The sequence below is a fragment of the Balaenoptera musculus genome, chromosome 13 (genome assembly GCF_009873245.2).
Source record: "Balaenoptera musculus isolate JJ_BM4_2016_0621 chromosome 13, mBalMus1.pri.v3, whole genome shotgun sequence".
NCBI classification, from domain to species: Eukaryota; Metazoa; Chordata; class Mammalia; order Artiodactyla; family Balaenopteridae; genus Balaenoptera; species Balaenoptera musculus.
This window is the reverse complement of record NC_045797.1, coordinates 14,265,396-14,285,781: the sequence shown is the minus strand read 5'-3', so window position 1 is coordinate 14,285,781 and position 20,386 is coordinate 14,265,396. Positions and strand designations below refer to the sequence as shown.

Sequence of the window (20,386 nt, the reverse complement as noted above, 5' to 3'; positions counted from 1 at the left end):
ATGGCTGTGTTGGGTCTTCGTTTCTGTGCGAGGGCTTTCTCTAGTTGCGGCAAGCGGGGGCCACTCTTCATCGCGGTGCGCGGGCCTCTCACTATCGCGGCCTCTCTTGGTGTGGAGCACAGGCTCCAGACACGCAGGCTCAGCAATTGTGGCTCACGGGCCTAGTCGCTCCGCGGCATGTGGGATCCTCCCAGACCAGGGCTCGAACCCGTGTCCCCTGCATTGGCAGGCAGATTCTCAACCACTGCGCCACCAGGGAAGCCCTGTAATGTTCTTGCAAAGACCACTTATTCCTTAGCTCTTCCAAACTAAAGTGAACATATGAAAAGGAACCACAATCCTGGAAACAGAGACTAGAATACAAGTCCCCGCATATGAACCCTATCTGGAGGTTGCGGGTTTCCCTTCTAGATGTGGCTGTTTGCTGTAACTGACATTTTGGTTTTGAGATTTGTCATAAGGATTCCTCCCACACAAACAAACAAAAGGTATCCAGAAGTTAATGGCAAGTTCTACATTTGAATTACAGATTAATATCCAACAACTCTTTCTATAGTTGACTAAAAATATTTTATAGGAATCATGCATTAAGGTTAAAAATATATCACATACACAAATCCAATTAAGTTTGGCATGAAAGCAGTATTATTTCCCAGTAAAAACATATTCTATATCTAGGAGAAAAAGTGCTCTTCAGTTATGACAAGGAAATAGCAGATATTCATCAGTATGGCAAAAGCAGGAAGGTGATATTTCTCTAGTTTTCTCTGCATATATGTGTGAAAATATATATTACCTATATACTCTCAATCCTGTGTTCTAAGTTACGATGTAAAATGTATTTCAAAATGGTCTGAAAGCAACTGGTCCAGAGAAATGAAAATGAAGAATAATAAAAAAGGATTCTGGACTTCCCTGGTGGCGCAGTGGTTAAGAATCTGCCTGCCAATGCAGGAGATATGGGTTCGAGCCCTGGCCGGAAGATCCCACATGCCGCAGAGTAATTAAGCCCCCGAGCCACAACTACTGAGCCCGCGTGCCACAAATACTGAAGCCCAAGCACCTAGAGCCTGTGCTCCATAACAAGAGAAGCCACCGCAATGACAAGCCCACGCACCACAACGAAGAGTAGCCCCCGCTCACCGCAACTAGAGAAAAGCCCGTGCACAGCAATGAAGACCCAACACAGCCAAAAATAAAAACAAATAAATAAATTTATTTTTAAAAAAAAAAGGATTCTAATATGCATAGAAGCAAACAGGCTGTATCATATACTAAATTACTTTCTACCACATGTGCCTCACTACCTACATCTATTATTGAGTAACAGTGTTTTATAACCCTAATGAAAAGAAAGAATTCCAGAAGATGATAGCTAAAAATGTCCACACACAAGTTCAGTCCTAAACTAGCCCTGCTATCAAACTTGGTCTTAGTTAAATAAGGTAGCTTAGTCAACCCTCAAAAATAATGTTTCTTTCTCTTTTTCAAAATTATAAGCAGATAAGATCAATGCACATGCAGATGACCACTCCCAAATTTGTAGTCTGGGAGAGGGCCAGGCTAGGCTGAAAGCCCAGGTCCTCCAAACCCAAAGCCCACCTCAAAAAAGGTTGGGCCTGGCCATGCAGTCCTGGGACTAAAAGAAGACAGATGGTGTTAGGTCTGGGAAGTAAAGTGAGGAAGAACCAGAGCTCTGAAGCTCACTTTTGGGAAAGAAAGAAAGAGCAATTCATTTCTGCTGAATACCCACATGTAAGGAATTTAAGGATGATTAAGCCCAGACACGAGGATAAGCTAGATGCCAGCCGTGATAGTAAATTGTATATGTCAACTTGGAGGGTGTTTTTGGATGAAATTAACATTTGAATCAATGAACTATGAATAAAGCAGGTTGCCTTCCATAATGTGGGTGGGCCTCATCCAGTCAATGGAAAACCGGAATAGAACAAAAAGACCAGTCTCCCCAAGCCAAGAGGGAATTCTCCGGCAGACTGCCTTCAGACTGGAACTGCACCATCAGCTATCCTGGGTCTCCAATTTGCCAGCCTTCAGACTGAAAAAGCACCACAAGCTCCTCTGGGTCTGTGCGTATCAAGCCTGCCAGCCTCCACTGCGGACGCTGGACCTGCCAGCCTCCACAACTGCATGGGCCAATTCCTTATAGTAAATCTTTCTATCTACTTGCACACCCTATCGGTTCTGTTTCTCTGGAGGTTCTAAAACCAATGGAGGTTTAAGTTTAAGGGAGGTCACATCCACTTACAGAAATTAAGAAAAATTCACAGAACACATTTATTCTTTCATTCAAACACGCCACAAATGAGACATGTTTATTTACTGAGCATCTATTAGGAGCTAGGGACGATTGTGAGTACTATGGATACAGTCCCTTTGAGGAGCTTCCATTTTAATATGGAAAATACACAATAAATACACAGTATGTCAGGTGGTGGTAGGAGCTACAAAGTACAACCAAGTAGGGTAAGGGTAAGTTCAGAGTGATGCAAAGGAGAGAGTGGTCAGAGGTCTGTTTTGGATAGGGAAGGCCTCTCTGAAGGGAAGGTGATAGCTGAGAAAATATCTGAAGGGAGTGAGCTAAGCAAAGATGTATGGGAGGACTTCAGGGTAAACAGCAAATGAAAAGGCAGTGAGAAGAAGAGAATGAGGCCGAGTAGAAAAATAGATATGCAAAGAGCCAGATCATGAAGGGCCCAGTGGGCACGGTAAAGAGTTTAGATTTTACTCTGATGAGACGGGATGTCACGGGAGGGCATGACATGGTCTGTATGCTTTTTTAAAGGCCGTTGTTAACAACTAGGTGAAGAACTGACTCTAGGAGGGCAACAGTAAAAGCCAGAAGACATTTAAGAAGATGGTGTGATGGAGTGGAAAGGATTTTGACAAAATCAAACAAGAATTTAGAAATTTGAGTACAAAGTTCAAAAGCGGAGGCTAGACAATCATCTGCTTAGGAATTAAAATTCTGAGAATTGATGTAATCCCAGTAAGAGAGCATATAAAGAGATGGGACAGTATCACTACATGCCTCTTAGAATGGCCAAAATCCCCAACACTGACCACAACCAAGTGCTGGTGAGGATGTGGAGCAACAGGAACTCTCATTCACTGCTGCTGGGAATGCAAAATAGTCCAGCCATTTTGGAAGACAGACTGGCAGTTTCTTACAAAACAAAACATATTCTCACCATATGATCCAGCATACGTGCTCCCTGGTATTTACACAAAGGAGCTGAAAATGTATGTCCACGTAAAAACCTGCACTGAAAAGTTTACTGCATCTTTATTCTTAACTGCCAAACCTTGGAGGCAACCAAGATGTCCTTCCGTAGGTGAATGGATAAATAAACTGTGGTATAGCCAGACAATGGAATATTATTCAGCACTAAAAAGAAATGAACCATCAAGCCATGAAAAGACACGGAGGAACCTTAAATGTACTACTAAGTGAAAGAAACCAATCTGAAAAGGCTACATTCTGTATGATTCCATCTATATGACATTTGAAAAAAGCAAAACTATGGAGACAGTAAAGAGATTGGTGGTTGCCAGGAGGTGGGGGTAGGCAAGTGATGAACAGGTGGAGCACAGAGGATTTCTAGGACAGTGAAAATACTCTATATGATACTATAATGATGGATACATGTCATCATACATGTGTCTTAATCCACAGAATGTACAACATCAAAAGTGAACGCTAGTGTCAACAATGGATGGTGGGTGATTATGATATGTCAATGTAGGTTCATCAATTGTAACAAATGTAACACTCCAGTGGCAGATCTTAATACAGGGGGAGGCTATGCATCCCTCAGGCACAGGGTATATGTGGAATGCCCTCCAGTTTGCTGGAAATGTCTTAAATGAAAAGAGAAAAATGTCTTAAATGAAAAGAGAAAGGGGGAGAGGGGGAAAGTTCATTGGGGTACTAGAGTTCCTAGAGGTACAAGAAGAAGTCGACTCAACAAAGGAAAATAAAAGAGATGAAGGGTAAAATGGGACCCAAGATACTACATGAGAAGAGCAAAAAGAGTTTCACAAAGCAACAGGAGCAAATACTATAGAATGAAGAGGAGATAAGAAGAATAAACCAATGAATTTTTCAAGACAGCAGTTTTAGGAAGGTAAGAAATCTTGGTTGCAGGCTAGAAAAGCCTGCTCATATTTTAGTATGAAGTTTTAACCAGTTTTCTCCTAATTTCCTAACTGGGATCCCATTAAGTGGAAAATATTTTGATAAAGGCAAGGAAGGAAAAAGTAATTTTGGACTTCAGGGCAGACAGAGACAGATCAGTGACAACCATGATGTAACAAGACTGGGCCTGAAAGGAGGGCTCCAAAAACATACCTCACCAGTTCTGCCCTGAAAGGCAGTTCTGCTTCCTCCAACCTCCTAGCCCCACTTGGGCACTATGATAGGCCAGATTCTAAGACGGCTCCCATGATCTCTGCCCCCTGAGGTTAAGCCCATGATTAGAGTTGCATACCAAAAGGGATTTTGCAGATGTAATTAGGTTTCTAATCAGTTGACTTGAACTAATCAAAAGGGAGTTACCCAGGTGGGCCTGGCCTAATCACATAAGCCGTTTAAATCTGGGTCTGGAGATCAGAAACAGGGAAGTTAAGAGATTTTGAAGTCTGAGAGACAAGCTCCTGGTAGCCTGCAAGAAAGTAAACATTTGTGTTACAAACTGCCTCTGAGGACCTTGCGGGAAGGAACTTCAGGCAGCCCCCAGGAGGGGTGAGGTGAGAGCTAGCAAGAAAACAGGGACTTCAGCCCTACAGCTGCAAGGGACTGAATTCTGCCAACAAACTGAAGGACCTTAGAAGAGGAGCTCCAAATGAGAACCACAGCAGGGAAAACACTTTGCATCCTTGTGTGACAGCGAGCAGAGAACCCCGACCATTCATGTCCAGAAACAGTAAGATAATAAATGTGTTGTTTTAAGCTACGCAATCTGTGGCACCTGTTATATAGCAATAGAAAACTAACACTACCCTGCACTTTCCTACAGAAGAGGCTGCTTCTCCTACCCTGGAAACGAAAGGGGAGATAAGCAAACTTGAAAAAAAAAAGCTTGACTTTTATTTCTAACTCACTGTGTCCAGGGATTTTGCTCAATTGCTTGAGTCACAGTACGTGTTTTGCAAATACCACATTTTGCCAAAATACCAATTTTCTTTAAATTGTGAGCAATGGGAATAGGTTTCCTTTTTTATTTTTAATTTCAGAAAATTACTTTGATAATTATGCAGAAATAAAAATAACTGGGTGTCTGGGCTCCTTGAATGTCTGCCAAAATTGTCCCAGCACCTAGAGACACAGATCCTCAGGCTAATCTCAGAAATGAGCACAAGGTCATGACGCCTAACCTTCCTCGAGTACCAGGTGTTCGAGCTCCATAAATTACAATCTTTCATTTTTGTTCAGAGTAAGAATAGCTCAAGAGGTGTTCTCCGCTACGAAAAGAAAGGCAGCCCCTCCTGATTAATTACAACCTTGACCCCCTAAAACGCGGACTCTAGCAGTCCAGGTACCTGCTTATTAAGATGCAACAAGCCAAGGCTATGCATGTCCTGCTGGGAACTGCAGTTTTCCCCCGTCGACCTTCAACCACTGGCTGCGCGAAACCTATCAAGCGCCCAACCGGCGACCCGGGCGCCAGCAGCCTCAATTGGTCCTAGACTGGGGCAGCGCGGGGCTGATTGGATGGCATGTCCCCGAAGCCGTGCCTCCCGTCCTACGCCCGCCTCCCCGCCACCTTCTCTTCTCCACGCCCCATCCCTATTCAGCAATAACTCTCAAGTCATCCCCGTCCACCGAACTCCCGAATTAGCTGCCTCAAGGGCTCACCCGGGACTCTCGCGATAAGGGCGGCACTGAGACACGCCTCTGTCCCCGGGCCTAGGCAGAGCCAAAGCCTCCCTTATTTTCCGCCGGTTGCCGGGAGTCAGTTTCACCATGCGCTCTCTCCCGGCGCCCGCGTCCTCACCTGGGCGGTGGAGGTCACGCCGGATAACTGACAGGCTCGCAGCATCTCTGCGGGGCTGACCGCGCTGCAGGTGTAAGTGGGACCTAGGGCGGCGGCGCAAATAGGGTAGACCTTGCGTCCGTGCGTGCTTGCGTCCGTGCCGCCTCTCCGCGCCGGGCGTACCGGAAGGGCAGCCAACGCCACTGCGCACGCGCAGCCCCCTCTCGCCCTTGTCCAGGCCGCTGGGAGAGGGTGGGTCCTGCTTAGGCGGAAAGGGCGATTTCTCCTTCCGGGTCGCGCTCGGGGTTCTTGGCTTTAACCCCAAGCTCGGGTTACTCGGTGAATGAGAGGGGTAGCAGTGCGTGTGAAACTCGGGCTCTGGTACGCGCGGAAACCGGGCAGGTGTGACTCCGGAGAATTAAAGCAAGAAAGCATCTCAGTGGTTCTCAAAGTGTGGTATGGGACCCCTGGTGAGCCTGAGACCCTTTCAGAGGGTCCATAAAATCAAAACAATCTTCATATGGGACTTCCCTGGTGGTCCAGTGGTTAAGAATCCTCCTTCCAATGCAAGGGACGCGAATTTGATCCCTGGTTGGGGAACTAAGACCCCACATGCCAAGGGGCAACAGAACCATGTGCGCTCTAGAGCCCGCACGCCACAACTAGAGAGTCCACGGGCCGCAGCTTAAAAGATCCTGCTTGCCGCAAGAACATCCCGCGTGCTGAACAAGGACCCACACAGCTCACAATAAATAAATATATTTTTAAAAAATCAAAAAAACCTTGTAATATTAAGATATTATGTGCTTGTTTTTTACTAATTCTACATAATTGTAGAGTTTTCCCCGAGATACATTGACAAGTGATACCACAACAAATTGAATGCATAAGCAAATTTCAGAATCCAGCTTTTCTATTAAGCCAGACCTTACAGAGATTGCAAAAAAGGTTTAAACAATGCCACTCTTCGCTAATTTTTTTTAAAATTTTGAAATAGTTATTTTTCATAAAAATATCTGTGTTAATATGTAATAGGTCTTTTGGGTTTTTTTGCTGCACCACGCCAGCATGCGGGATCTTAGTTCCCCTATCAGGGATCAAACCTGTGCCCCTGCAGTGGAAGCACAGATTCTTAACCACTGGACTGCCAGAGAAGTCCTTATAATTGTTGTTTTAAAATGAATTAATAAGTGCAGTGGCAGAATACTTATCGCCCAATAGGTCCACATTCTCCTAATCCCTGGAACCTGTGAATATGTTACCTTACATGACAAAAAAGAACTTTGCAGGTGTGATAAATTAAGAACCTTGAGATGGGGAGACTATTCTGAATTATCTGTGTGGACCCAACGTAATCACAAGGGTCTTTAGGAGTGACGGGGGAAGCAGAAGGGTCAGATCAGAAAAGGAGGTGTGACAATGGAAGCAGAAGTCAGAGTGATGTGATTCTTGGTTTTGAAGATGGAAAGAGGCAAGAAGCCTCTAAAAGCTGGAAAACACAATGAAACAAACTCTTCTCTAGAGCCTCCAGAAGGAACACAGCCCTGGATACCTTGATTTTAGCCTTGTGAAACCCATTTTGGACTTCTGACCTACAGAACTGTACGATAATAAACTTGTGTTGTTTTAAGCCACCTAATTTGAGTTAATTTGTTATAGCAGCTATAGGAAACTAGTACAATACATTTAAATTTTTTCTCAATTTTACTTTCCAATATAATACATTCTAATAGATATAATCCATATAATCACAAGGTCTTTGGGATCCACAATTTTTAAGCATGTAAAGAGGTTCCAAGAGCAAAAAGTTTGAAAACCACTGCTCTAAATAAATCCTGTGTCTCTCTGTCTTGGCTTCCTCTCGTCTCACCTTAGCGCTTGATGCTCTTACTGCCAACAGTGACCTTGCCCTTGTTAAAAAATCCTCCCCATTCTTTAAGATCCATGTTATACTCTATCTCCTTGTCCCTGATCACCCCAACCAGGAGCCTTCCCTCCTTAACTTTGAACTGCCCCATCAGTCATTTATCTGCCTATTATGGTCTGTAGTTGTCTCCTTATTAAATGTGAACTCCTTGAGACTCAGTGTTTGACCCTTACCCATTTCAACCAGTAAATAGTGCCATATATTGTATATGCGTCAAGTATCTTAGACTACAAGGATGGGAGAGAGGTTTGCTGTTTATTTTCTGTTTGAATGAACATTGTTTAAAAATGTATGATCACTAATTTTCAGGAATAAGATAAGGTATGTAGATTGTTCAGGAAGAGTTGAGGTGCTGTTCTACCAAATAACAGTGTTATTGATTAGAGAGAGAAAAAAAAAAAGTGTGTGTGTCTGATGTCCTCGGGATACTTACATTCATTTGATTAGAGTTGGCGTTCAACTTTTTTAAAAAAATTCTAATAATGTTGCTATTTCCTGTTAATTTAGCCTAACGTATCCCAGCTTTGGAAGGATACATTTTATTCTTTCAAACTAATTTAATGAAATGAGCAAAAAGAAATTGTTTCAAATATGCTGGTACTTAAATACATCTTTCAATCAAATGCTCAGTAAGAATTTACTGAGAGCCTACTATATGCCAGGCACTATTCTATAGGCACTTGTTTTACAGCGGTGAAGGACAGCCTGGCATAAAGAAGATATTCAATAAAGATAGACTTGACCGTTCCTTTATTCATGTTTTTAACTCCCTTCCCCGACTCCGCCCAGGTTACTTTTCCTTAGCGCCCTCTTGCTCCGAAGCTTTTAGATCCAATTCGGCTGCCGTAAAGCAATGCGGCAAGATGGCGGCCTCCGCTTTTGCGTGTACTGTGAGAGCAGCCTCAGGTCAGTGGGCAGCAAGGAGCTCGATTCATGCCTTCACAGGAGGAGGGACTGGTGCGGGATGGAGTGGGCGTTTAGCGTGGAGGTTAACAGGGAAAAAAAAAAAAAGAGAGAAAGGAGGGGTGTCGTTATATGAGGCCAGAGGTTTGTTCCGAATTTTCTCCGGGGCGGCCTGTGTTCGGCCGCCAGCACCGGAGATCCCCGAGATTCTTGGACCCTCGCGAACCGGGGTGTCCCGCAGTTTTGGCTTCCTTACCGGCTCCTAGCCCTTCCGCCTTCCCTAGAAAACAAACCAGAAGGACTGGGATGGGGGGCGAGGAGGACAGAAAAGTCCCATCGAGGCTAGGATCCGCCACTCACGAGCTTTGACCTTGAAAAGTTATTTAATTATCTCTCACTTCAGATCTACGGCCCTAAAATAGGGATAACACCATCCACCTGAGGACTACATGATCTGGAGCACGTAAAGCGCGTCGTGTAGTACCCGGCTGCTGTAGCGTGGCTGTATGAAGTGCACACAACGTGCAGGGAGTGCGGCTGCTTGCTTCACTCAGTGGCGGCCCTAGGGCAGCCTTAAGGACTTCTTGACAGAGAGATGACAGAAGTGAAGGGTTGCCGTCACTGTAGGGACTTTTGCAAAAGTTAAAGATCATTCAAATAAGATACGATGATCGGTAAATTACGTTCACGCAAAATAGGATAAAATTCTGTGGAACAAGACTAGAAAGAAAAAAGTGTAAAGTTTCCAACTGTTACAGAAGAGCTGGTTTATGTGGGGTATTTTTCAATTGTGAAATATAACATATAAAGAAAAATGTATATAGCATACATGACTACCTTAACAAATAACTCTCTGGCACACATGCGGTATAACTAACACCCAGGCCAGGACATAGGACACTACCAGGAGCCTTCACCTCTGTGTGCCTCTTCAACCAAAATTGCCCCTTTCCACCAAACATAAACACTATTCTCACTTTTATTATTACCTTGTCTTTTTTTCTGTAATAGTTCTAAGATCTATATGTGCATCTCTAAGTAATATATGTTTAGTTTTGCCTGTTTTTTTACATTCCAGGAACGGAATCACATAGTATGTACTCTTGTGTCTTCTTTTTCTTTGTGAAATTCATTCATTTTACACGTAGCTGTCATGCTTTCTCATTGCTATAGAATGGTCTCTTATGGGACTACCCTACAAATCTCCATTTTACTATTGATGGGCATTTGGGTGTTCCCACTTTGGGGCGGTTAGGTACAAAGCTGATTGGCCTTGTGTCATGGTGCATGAGTGCAGGAGTTTCTCTAAGGTGTGTGTGTGTTTATGCATATAAAACTAGCTGTGGAATTGCTGAATCAGAGAGTATGTATATATTCTGCATTGCCTGATGCTGCCAAAGCGATGCGCTTATTTAAAGTCACCGAGCACTGTGTGCTCCATATCCTCATCAACAGTTGGTATTGTTAGACCTATACATTTTTTCAATCTGGTGAGTATTTAGTGGTGTCTCGTTGCGGTTTGAATAGCATTTCCCTGATTAGTAATGAGCCTGAATACCTTTCCACGTGTGTATTAACCATTTGAATTTCTTTTGTGAAATACTCAAATATTTTGCCCATTTTTCTATTGAATTGTCTTATTGATTTATAGTAGTTCTTTATGTATTTTGGATGTGTGTCTTTTCTCATTTAAATGTGTTTCCAATATATTCTCCCACTCTGGCTTGCCTTTTTAGTTTGTTTAAAGTATCTTTTGATGAAAAGTTCTTATTTTCATCAACTTGGATTTATTGTCCTTGTTTTTTAACAATTGATGATGTAGGCGGGTATTAACTCACTATGGTATTTAGATTCCATTGAAAACATTTAAAAGAGTGATGCGACAGCTTATTTTTAAATGTCAGTTTTAGAAATATACTGGAAATTATATCCTTTTTAAACTATTTAAAATTTTAGATATTACTTGAAATCTTGTGCAAGGGTACATAATTTTTCAAAATTCATTTAGAGGGTATGGGATCAAAAAAAACCTTGAAGACTAGTTTAGACACTGTCACACTCACCTCCCCCTACCCCCACGTTCCTTTGATTCCTGCCACAGGGGGGCTATTTGTAATTCCCCAGAGCTCCCCAAACGTACTACGTATTCCATTTTTGGCCTCCTGTTTCCACTACCTCCTCTTACTCCTTCGAAACTGGTTTTGTGTCACCTTCTTCATGAAAACATCAGTGTTCTCCATACAAGAGGGTGTTTAAGAGAAAGCCTGTCTGTAGTGAAATTCCCAAAGAGGGCAGAAGACTGAAGGAGCAGTTAATTACTGCCCTTGATTTGTGAGCTGCCCTTTGGTTAATACAGTCTAAGTTGGACTTTGGTTTTTACAAGTTAAATCAAAGTGTTGGTCCAGGAGAGGGCATGGTGGATAAAGCCCCCCCAAGTCATTTTCCCAGAAACTGCTCTCAAGCCACAGTCACCCTTCCTGTTGTTCCAGGAACCATTTTTTTCTAACCTCAGTTTGTTTATCCCTGGTTTCATTTTGTTAATTTTGGTCTGTTTTTCCTTTTACTGAGATCACTTTGAGTCTAGATAGCCTATCTTTTCACAAATATGTTAATAAGCCATGGTTCCCAGCTTGGTTTTTATGCAGATTTGCTAAACATGCCTTGTACAGCTTCAGGACCTTCATATAAATTGGGGAAAAATAAGAGTCAATTAGGGAGCCAGGAAGACACTTCCACCAGGAGAGCAGCAATCAACTAATTTGAGTACAGTTTCCAGTCAGCTTGGAATTTACCTAATTTATTGTCCTGCCCACATTTCTATATTTATTTAGAATATAAGAAACCTTTTCACATGCCTTCCTAAAGTCAGGATACACTGTCTAGATATTCTCATGATTTCTCAGGCTGGTGACTACATCAAAAAGTGAAATGAAGTTCTTTTCAAGGAACAGTTCACTCCCGGTTGATGAAAAAAATTTTTTTTTCTGTGCATTTCTATTTATCCATTCTAACATTTTTTTTTTCTACAGATAAGTTTACCCAGTTATTTCTGGACTGCATCTGCTCACCTCCTTCAGGGGCAGTTTCCAAGAACTTCTGAGAGTTTTGTTGTGTTTTATAATTGAGATATATCAAGCTCCGATGATCTGTGAAAATTGGAACATTTTGTTGTCTACAATCCACCTATTCACTTAATCTTTCAAAGATTACCTCCTGGCTTGTAATCATGTCTGCAGATAGTTTCAGTTCTTTGAGATATTAATTATTTATACTTGGAGATTAGAAGGGATTGAACCTGGGCCACGTCAGTGGAAGCCCAGAATCCTAACCACTAGGTCACCAGGTGACTGGAAATTGTTATCTTTGATGGAGAAGAGAAAAGCAAAATAAGAGTTTTAAGTATTCCATCTTCCTTCTGCCACCTGTTAACATTATACCATCTTTTTTAAGCATTCCTCAGCTCTTTTCTATTGTCTGCTTTTAGCATTTATTAAATGTTTTCTCTATGCCAGGCACTCTTCCCAGTACTTTACATATTTTATCTTATTTAATTCTCATTACCTGCCTATGGTTAACCTCATTTATTTTTTTCAATAAATTTATTTATTTATTTATTTATTTATTTTTGGCTGCGTTGGGTCTTCGTTGCTGCATGCAGGCTTTCTTTAGTTGCGGCGAGCGGAAGCTACTCTTTGTTGCGGTGCGTGGGCTCTAGGCGTGCAGGCTTCCATAGTTGTGGTGCGTGGGCTCAGTAGTTGTGGTGCACAGGCTTAGTTGCTCCGCGGCATGTGGGATCTTCCCGGACAAGGGCTCGAACTTATGTTCCCTGCCTTGGCGGGTGGATTCTTAACCACTGTGCCACCAGGAAAGCCCATGATTAACCTCATTTAAATTTGAGGAAACTGAGGCACAGAGAGGTTAACTAACTGGCCCATTGTCACACAGCTGGTAAGTAGTAGAGCTAGAATATGAACCCAGTCTGGCTCAAACACTGGCATTTCACTTCTCCACACTGCCCCTCATTTGTCATGTGAAATCAGTGCAGTGGACAATAAGAAAGTGATTCCAAGCCCTCACTTAGTATCAGACTCACCTGTGGAGATTTTTTTTAAATAAATTTATTTATTATTTATGTATTTATTTATTTATTTATGGCTGTGTTGCTGCGTGTGGGCTTTCTCTAGTTGCGGCGAGCGGGAGCTACTCTTCGTTGCTGTGCGCGGGCTTCTGATTGCGGTGGCTTCTCTTGTTGCGGAGCACAGGCTCTAGGTGCGCGGGCTTCAGTAGTTGTGGCACGCAGGCTCAGTAGTTGTGGCTCGTGGGCTTAGCTGCTCCGCAGCATGTGGGATCTTCCCGGACCAGGGCTCGAACCCGTGTCCCCTGTGTTGGCAGGCAAATTCTCAACCACTGCGCCACCAGGGAAGTCCTGTGGAGCTTTTTTTTAACCAACTATTGAGGTATAATTTACATACCATGAAATTACCTGTTTTGTGCATACAGTTTTTTTTAATTTATTTTATTTTTGGCTGCGTTGGGTCTTCGTTGCTGTGTGTGGGCTTTCTTAGTTGCGGCGAGCAGGGGCTACTCTTCGTTGCAGTGCCTGGGCTTCTCACTGCAGTGGCTTCTCTTGTTGTGGAGCACTGGCTCTAGGCACGCGGGCTCAGTAGATGTGGCTCACGGGCTCTAGAGCGCAGGCTCAGTAGTTGTGGCGCACAGGCTTAGTTGCTCCATGGCATGTGGGATCTTCCCAGACCAGGGCTCGAACCCGTGTCCCCTGCATTGGCAGGCGGATTCCCAACTACTGCGCCACCAGGGAGGCCCTGTGTGTACAGTTTGATGTAGTGAGTTGTGCAGCTATCACCGCAATCCTCTTTTCAGACATTTCCATCATCCTGTGGAGTTTTATTGACATGCACATTCTTTTTTTATTATTATTTTTAAAATTTTTATTGGAGTATAGTTGATTTACAATGTTGTGTTATTTTCTACTGTACAGCAAAGTGAATCAGTTATACACATACATATGTACACTCTGTTTTAGATTCTTTTCCCATATAGGTTTTTACAGAATATTGAGTAGCGCTCCCTGTGCTATGCAGTAGGCCCTTGTTGATTATTTATATATAGTAGTGTGTATATGTCAATCCCAATCTCCCAGTTTATCCCTCTCCCCCTTCCCCCCGATAACCGTAGATTGTTTTCTATATCTGTGACTCTGTTTCTGTTAACATGCACATTCTTGAGTCCCACACTAGCCTCACTCAGAATCTACAAGTGGAGTCAGAGCCCTGTGAGTGATTCTGCTTTGCAGCCGTGGACTCTTGAGTCCGATGATGGTGTGAAGGATTGATAAAGAGGACTGCGTTCAGTCCACACATCTAGGCCTTCCGTGATCTGCCTTCTGAGCTGCCCACCTTGTTACCCACTACTCCCCAGGCACCTCCGATAGTCAGGCAAACAGTGCTCAGCCTCTGTGGCAGGTCCAGTCCCCGCTCCCGACATGGATTTGTTTCGGCTTCCTTGCCTTTGCGTACGTTGTTCATCCTGCCTGGGCTCTGTGTCTCCTCTTCTCATGGCCTGTTCATTTTCTAGAGGGAAGCTCAAGTACCTCTTCTGTTTTCTTTATGAATCCTCCTCCTGCCACCTGCCGTCTCTGCGGAGCCGAGGAGCTTTTGTGTTTCTGCCATGCCGTTCCCTATGTGCGGGAGTTCTGTGTATTCACAGTGTAAGATGTGGTGGGAATTAACATCACACGTCTTTTGTCTCCTACTGTTGAATGTAGAACTAGGACACATCAGACTGGACTGTGATGATGGTTGCCCAACTCTCTAAATTTCCTAAAAAGCATTGAATTGTACATAAATGGGTAATTTTGTGGTGTGTTAGCTATACCTCAGCAAGGATAAAAAGCTCCACGTGTGAGTCTGATGCTCAGGACCCATTAATTATGTATAATACTTGGTTGCTTTGTTACATTGCTTCGTTTTAAATATCTGAATGCATAATTTTGTTTTTGTTTTGGCCACGCCCCGCAGCTTGCGGGATCGTAATTTCCCAACCAGGGATCAAACCCAGGCCCCGGCTGTGAAAGCGCCGAGTTCTAACCACTGGACTGCCAGGGAATTCCCTGGATGTGTATTTTGGAGTGTCATATTAAGTATATATGCTTCTCTCTCTCTCCAGGAATCTTACGGCCCCTGAATATTTTGGCATCTTCAGCCTATCGAAACTGCTCCAAGAATGCCTGTCTTAGTTCTGCACTGTCTTCCCGACATTTCAGTCATATTCAGACACTGGCTGTGTCCTCTGCTCCCAGACTGATCACATCTGTCAGAAACCTGACATGTGGGCAGACTGCCACAGTCCTCAATAGGTTGAGTATATTTCAGTAAACATGATGCTTGGGCAAAAATTCTAAAATCTTCATGCCTACAACATCTTAGAAGTAGATGATATTCTTTGCCGGTTTATTATATAGACTTTGCCTGAAGGATGGGAGAATATACATGCCAGCATCAGGGATGACTACACAGGGCCCACTTCTGATGTTCTAAGATGTGGTTTGCTGGGTGGAAGCTGTCAGCCAAAGTGGGGGGGTGAACAAGATGCTCAACTTGCAAGGCTCGGCTGCGTGTCATGCTCATTCAGTCAGCAGATATTTAGTTAAGCGCTCCTGGGTGCCCAGCACCATACTTGGCAAAAACGATACGAAGATAAAAATAAGTTAAAGTCCTCAAGGAGTTTATAATCTAGTGGCAGATGGATAAGGAATCAGGTGATTAAAATATAGCAGGATAAATTCTCTCCTAGGGATTGAGGGGGTAGATTATGGAGGACTTGCAAATTGATGATAGTTGCCATTCTTATGTGTAGTGTCACGGATCATTTGGAGTAACAATGTTTATTGAAAGTGAGCGCTATTCCAGTGGAGCTGCTGCTTTCATTTCTAAGTATAGAAGTGGATTTTATCCTTTAATGTCTTATTGCTGAGTTAAAAGTTTTTTAATATATTTTAGAGTGGTCCCCTTGCTCCCAAACATCCTGAAGCCACCAGTCAGAACTGTAACATACTACAGTTCAAGAAAAGGCAAGAGGAAGACTGTGAAAGCTGCCGTCTATAGGTTTCTTCGACTTCATTCTGGCCTGTGGCTAAGGAGGAAGGTGAGTCTTCACACAGTTACTTGCTTAGAAAAGGAGTGTGAGGTTAGATAAAACTGAAGCAGAAGTCAGCTTGTTCCTTGACACATCTTCCCCCCATCCTACCAGCAGCTTTTACAGTGCTGTGCTTAAGTCCTGGCTTCACAGGCATCTCTTCATGTAAGTGAATACATGTGAAGAAAACATTTTTAACTATTCATATAACAAAATATTATTCACAATGGTGAAAGTCTTCACTGCAGGACAGGTTCATCTCAGGTCTCTTACATGTCTGTCTTGTCTGATGATTACCGGAATCCCTTTGAAGCCCCCGATATGTAAATAACCTGTGGGGAGGCTCTGTTTAAGCCCAGAGCATTAAAACAGCGGAGCGGACTTCAGCGAGGACTTAGTCCCATGGTGCAGATTTGGGACCGAATAGCTTCCAGCCTACCTTGGATTGGGTTCTCCAGGTGGCTTAATCTTTATGGTGGAACATTAACCCCTCATATACTTGTTTTAAATTTGACTTTGTAAGTTTTTCTCTGTTGGTGTGTATGATTGGTGATCATATCAGACAGAACTCCAATACTTATTCTGGCCAGGGACCATGGCCTCTAGAGGCAGACTCTGACAGAGTATTCCTACTCTGTCTTCTCCCACAGCAGCAGGTCTATTCCATTCATGTCCTTATTATTCATGGAAACAGAGTAGGTGATAATTAGAAAGCAGCTGAAGACCAGAGTTTTGCAAAACACCTTTGAGTTTTGATAACTTCAAATCCTAATTCCCTTTTACTACTTGGGAGTTAACAAACAAATAATTCTTTAAAGATCAAAATTTGTTTCCCTGTGAAAATAAGATAATTGGTAGCATTTTCTCACTATTTGAAAGGTACTCTGTTATAAACAATCCTAAATTTGTAGACAAATAAGTTAATTGGAACTCTCAGCTCACTTCTCCATTGGAACAATACTGTGGTAGTTAGTTTCCTACACTAGTCAGTAGAAGCTCATATAATCCATAAGTAGCTGAACTAAGTAATTCAGCAGATAGTTATGAATTTTGGACCATTGGAAACATTTCCTCCCCTTTGTTATACTAATTATTTCCAGGTCCTCATCTGGCCCTAGATAAAATTAAATGGGTGGTTTTCCTTGCCTTCCTTTCCACATCCCTTTTACTGGGCCCTGAAACCCTCACACTGTTACAAATGACCTGATCGAATTCTCCAATCATAATACCTAGTCCCTGCTCAAGGCCCCCAAAAGTATTCCATATGCAGAATGGCCTGCTTCATCAAAATCTAATTTTAAGAAGAAAACAAAAAGCTGGGTGGGTTAATTTACACTAATGTATAAAAACAGAAAGCATTTTCTGCAGCACAGTTTCATCCAGGTGTCCCTAATTTTTATTGCTTATTCCCTCCTTCCATTTCTGAACCTGTAGATTGTCTAAAAAGTCTCGAGCATTTTAACAGTGGTTACATTCCACAGAATAATCTTCAAAGGCGATTATTCTGCTGTTGATGGGCAGGACAGCAAACTAGCTGTTTGTATGTCAGAGATCCACAGGGACCCAGATTGGCTTGCAAACTAGAAAATTGTTACACAAATATGGGGATTTTTTCTTTTTATCTTTCAACTTAGAATTGTAAGTAATGAGAATTAACCATCTAATCTCTGGCATTTTAAAGCCAGAACTCTGAAATAACCCTTCCTTATTTCTAAGCATCACTACTGTAGAAGTTGCTGGTCACAGTGATGACACTAAGGCATGTCAGGAACCCCAAGGCACCTTCTCAGCAAAGAGCTGTGGTTTTGTTCAGTTAGTGTGCTGCCCTAAAGAGCCCTTGGTTTGAAAGGACCCAAATGCTCTTACCAGTAGCTGCGTTTCTAGTCTCACCTCTCCTATAAATTACTGTAGCCAAGCATTAACCTGAGGGGCAACTAAGGTCTCTTCTAGTTTAAATAAGCTATGATTGGGAATTCCCTGGTGGTCCAGTGGTTAGGACTCCACGCTTTCACTGCCGAGGACCTGGGTTCAATCCCTGGTTGGGGAACTAAGATTCCACAAGCTGTGCAGAACGGCCAAAAGAAAAAAAATAAACAGGCTATGATTATAGTTTTATATTCGATCTAATTATCTATTTCTCCAAAAATTCTTCAAAATTAATAATGCATGGATTATTCCTTCACCACTCCCAATAATAGTTTTCCTGCAGTCATTATTCCTTAGAAAAGTACTTACTGTAGAAACTGGTCCCCCCAGTGTGTGAAAAGAATAAATGACACAGTATACTTGAGAACTCTGCTTCTCAGCCTTTGTAATACTTAGGCCCCCTTAAATGAACGTAAGTGTCACCAACTAGCCAGTACTCCCTTCATCATCCTCCACTTTAGGAAGATAGCAGTGTAGTGGTTAAGAACTCTTATTAGTTCTCCGACCTCAGCCTGCTGCTTAACTGCTCTAATTGTTTCTCTTTTGTCTGTAAAATGAGAATAATAGTATGTTATTGTTGAAGATTGTTGAAGAGATAATAAGGTAATGCATATAAAGTTAGCTGTTACAATTATAGATCATTACCCTGTACTTCACCAGCCACAACGATTTATTTAGCTTTATTTGCTGTGGCTTTAATTTAAATAATCTTTTTAAAACTCTTAAATTATTAATATTCCTTTTTCAAACTACACACGATTTCTCTGTCTAACCCCACACTGAGAATCACATTTTTCTGAAAAACATACCAGCCCCTATGAAAGTTTAGTCTTTGTTTCCAGCGGGCCTATGAACCATGAGTGGTTAACATATCTGTTGTTTCCTATATAATATAATGTTTTAAATTGTCTTTGTAATATTACCTAACAGGCTGGTTATAAGAAAAAATTATGGAAGAAGACGGTTGCAAGAAAAAGACGCTTGAGGGAATTTGTCTTCTGCAATAAAACCCAAAGTAAGCTCTTAGATAAAATGACAACGTCTTTCTGGAAGAGGCGAAACTGGTATGCTGATGATCTTTATCAGAAGTATCATGACCGAACAAACTTGAAAGTATAGATCAGAAGTTTTATGATTTCCCAGTTACTGAATGTGTATCTTTGTGTATATGATGTCTTTGCGAAGATGAAATAGTATAAGACATGATGTAAATTGTACCAACTGATATGGAAACATGCAGTACCAACATTAAACTTAACCAATGTTTTAAAACTTAATGGATTAAACATTCCCAGATTTGTTCAGAGAAATAGAAATTTTAAATTTTGATTATTTTTAACAAATGGTAATGGCTTAAATAGTTGTTCCAATTAGGCTTATTTAGTTGCAAGGAATCTCCAGCTAGGACAAACGTAAAAAGACTGTAAAGCTAACAAGTTAGCTCAAGCAGTGTGACATTATCTTAAGGATATGTGCCTGGGAACACAGGAGCACCTCACAGCCCCATCTCCCACCCAGAACTAACCCCCAGGCCTCAGGAAGAGCAGAAATTACACGGTGATACTGGATCTGAGGCACCTCCAGGGGCCTCAGCAGCAGAAGTGGTGGATCTTCAGGCTTGGGGTCTGCCATGCACGGGGCTCAGTTCTTTTTACATCACTGGCTCCATTCTCTTTCCTCACCAACTTCTCTGATTCACAGCTTTTGTTTACTCTTACTGTCTGCTTCCCATAGTAAAGCTAGCGTGCACCTTTGAGGTACTTTTCTATGTCGTGACCCTCAGCTCCTACCTCCAGTCTCTAACTAACTGCAGAGAGACTCTGACTGGGTCAGTTTGTCCTTTTACACCAGGCCTCACCAGGGGTCACCGACCAGTGTAGGGCTGGCTGTTCTGAGGTCAGGAGCGCACCCTGGCCCATCTGATTGGGCTAGCAGGTTCACATGGAGCCAAAAATAGTGACGTGAGCAGTTTCCCTCAGAGGTGAGCCTGGGGTGGTAACACGTCTGGGTTACTAGGTTCACTGCATTCATAACAGTTCTCACTTAGTTCATTGGAACAGGATTTTTATTGAGAGGAGTAAATGAAATAGCCTTTCAGTATGCTCATTCGTGAAGCTAAAGAGGCTGTATAAGTGGAGACAAAAACTTTTTAACCAAGAGTTAAAAGATACTGTATTTTATAAAAGTTCATTTATCCACTTGAGATTTCATATTTTTAATTGTGAGGGTAAACTTTTTCCAAAATTTTCCAAAGACACATTGTAGAATCTAAAGGGGAAAAGTAATCTCAGTCATTTTTAGAAACGATGCAAAAGTTAAGCATTGTTCACATGAAGAGGGTCAGGTAAGCGGCATTGAGGAAAATTCAGGTTTTCAGGATGCTTATAGTCTAGGGCAGTGGTTCTCCGCTCTCCCGTCAGAATCATCTGGGAAGCATTTTCAAAGAGCAGAGCATTTTGACTGGTTGAAAAACCATTATTAAATA

General features: G+C 42.4%; 2 protein-coding genes across 9 annotated transcripts in view; one reads left to right on the top strand and one right to left on the bottom strand.

Moving 5' to 3' along the window:
* Positions 1 to 6,194, bottom strand: part of IMMT (inner membrane mitochondrial protein) — a 50,422-nt gene extending 44,228 nt beyond the window's left edge. For 5 of the 7 annotated variants that reach the window (XM_036872922.1, XM_036872924.1, XM_036872925.1 and 2 more), the window contains exon 1: positions 6,015 to 6,186. In XM_036872922.1, the coding sequence (XP_036728817.1) occupies positions 6,015 to 6,059 (45 nt within the window). In that variant the 5' untranslated portion in view covers positions 6,060 to 6,186. Of the gene's footprint in view, positions 1 to 5,559; positions 5,641 to 6,014 lie in introns of those variants that run through there. The other 2 variants (XM_036872927.1, XM_036872923.1) reach the window with 2 other exon arrangements.
* A 2,522-nt stretch (positions 6,195 to 8,716) lies between these two features.
* Positions 8,717 to 19,178, top strand: MRPL35 (mitochondrial ribosomal protein L35). Of its 2 annotated transcripts, XM_036873240.1 has the most exons (5): positions 8,751 to 8,826; positions 9,902 to 9,916; positions 15,007 to 15,196; positions 15,840 to 15,984; positions 18,832 to 19,178. In XM_036873240.1, exons 1-5 carry the CDS (start codon positions 8,784 to 8,786, stop codon positions 19,018 to 19,020), a joined length of 582 nt encoding a protein of 193 aa, XP_036729135.1. In that variant the 5' UTR covers positions 8,751 to 8,783; the 3' UTR covers positions 19,021 to 19,178. The 2 variants fall into 2 exon arrangements, with proteins under 2 accessions (XP_036729136.1, XP_036729135.1); XM_036873241.1 differs by lacking the exon at positions 9,902 to 9,916 and having other exon boundaries at positions 8,717 to 8,826.
* The last annotated feature ends 1,208 nt before the right edge of the window (positions 19,179 to 20,386 follow it).

Coding starts and splice junctions, on each gene's coding strand:
- MRPL35 (XM_036873240.1), top strand. CDS start 8,784: ATGGCGGCCTCCGCTTTTGCGTGTACTGTGAGAGCAGCCTCAG. Junction 15,197..15,839: donor ACTGCCACAGTCCTCAATAG/GTTGAGTATATT, acceptor AATATATTTTAG/AGTGGTCCCCTTGCTCCCAA. Junction 15,985..18,831: donor GCCTGTGGCTAAGGAGGAAG/GTGAGTCTTCAC, acceptor ATTACCTAACAG/GCTGGTTATAAGAAAAAATT.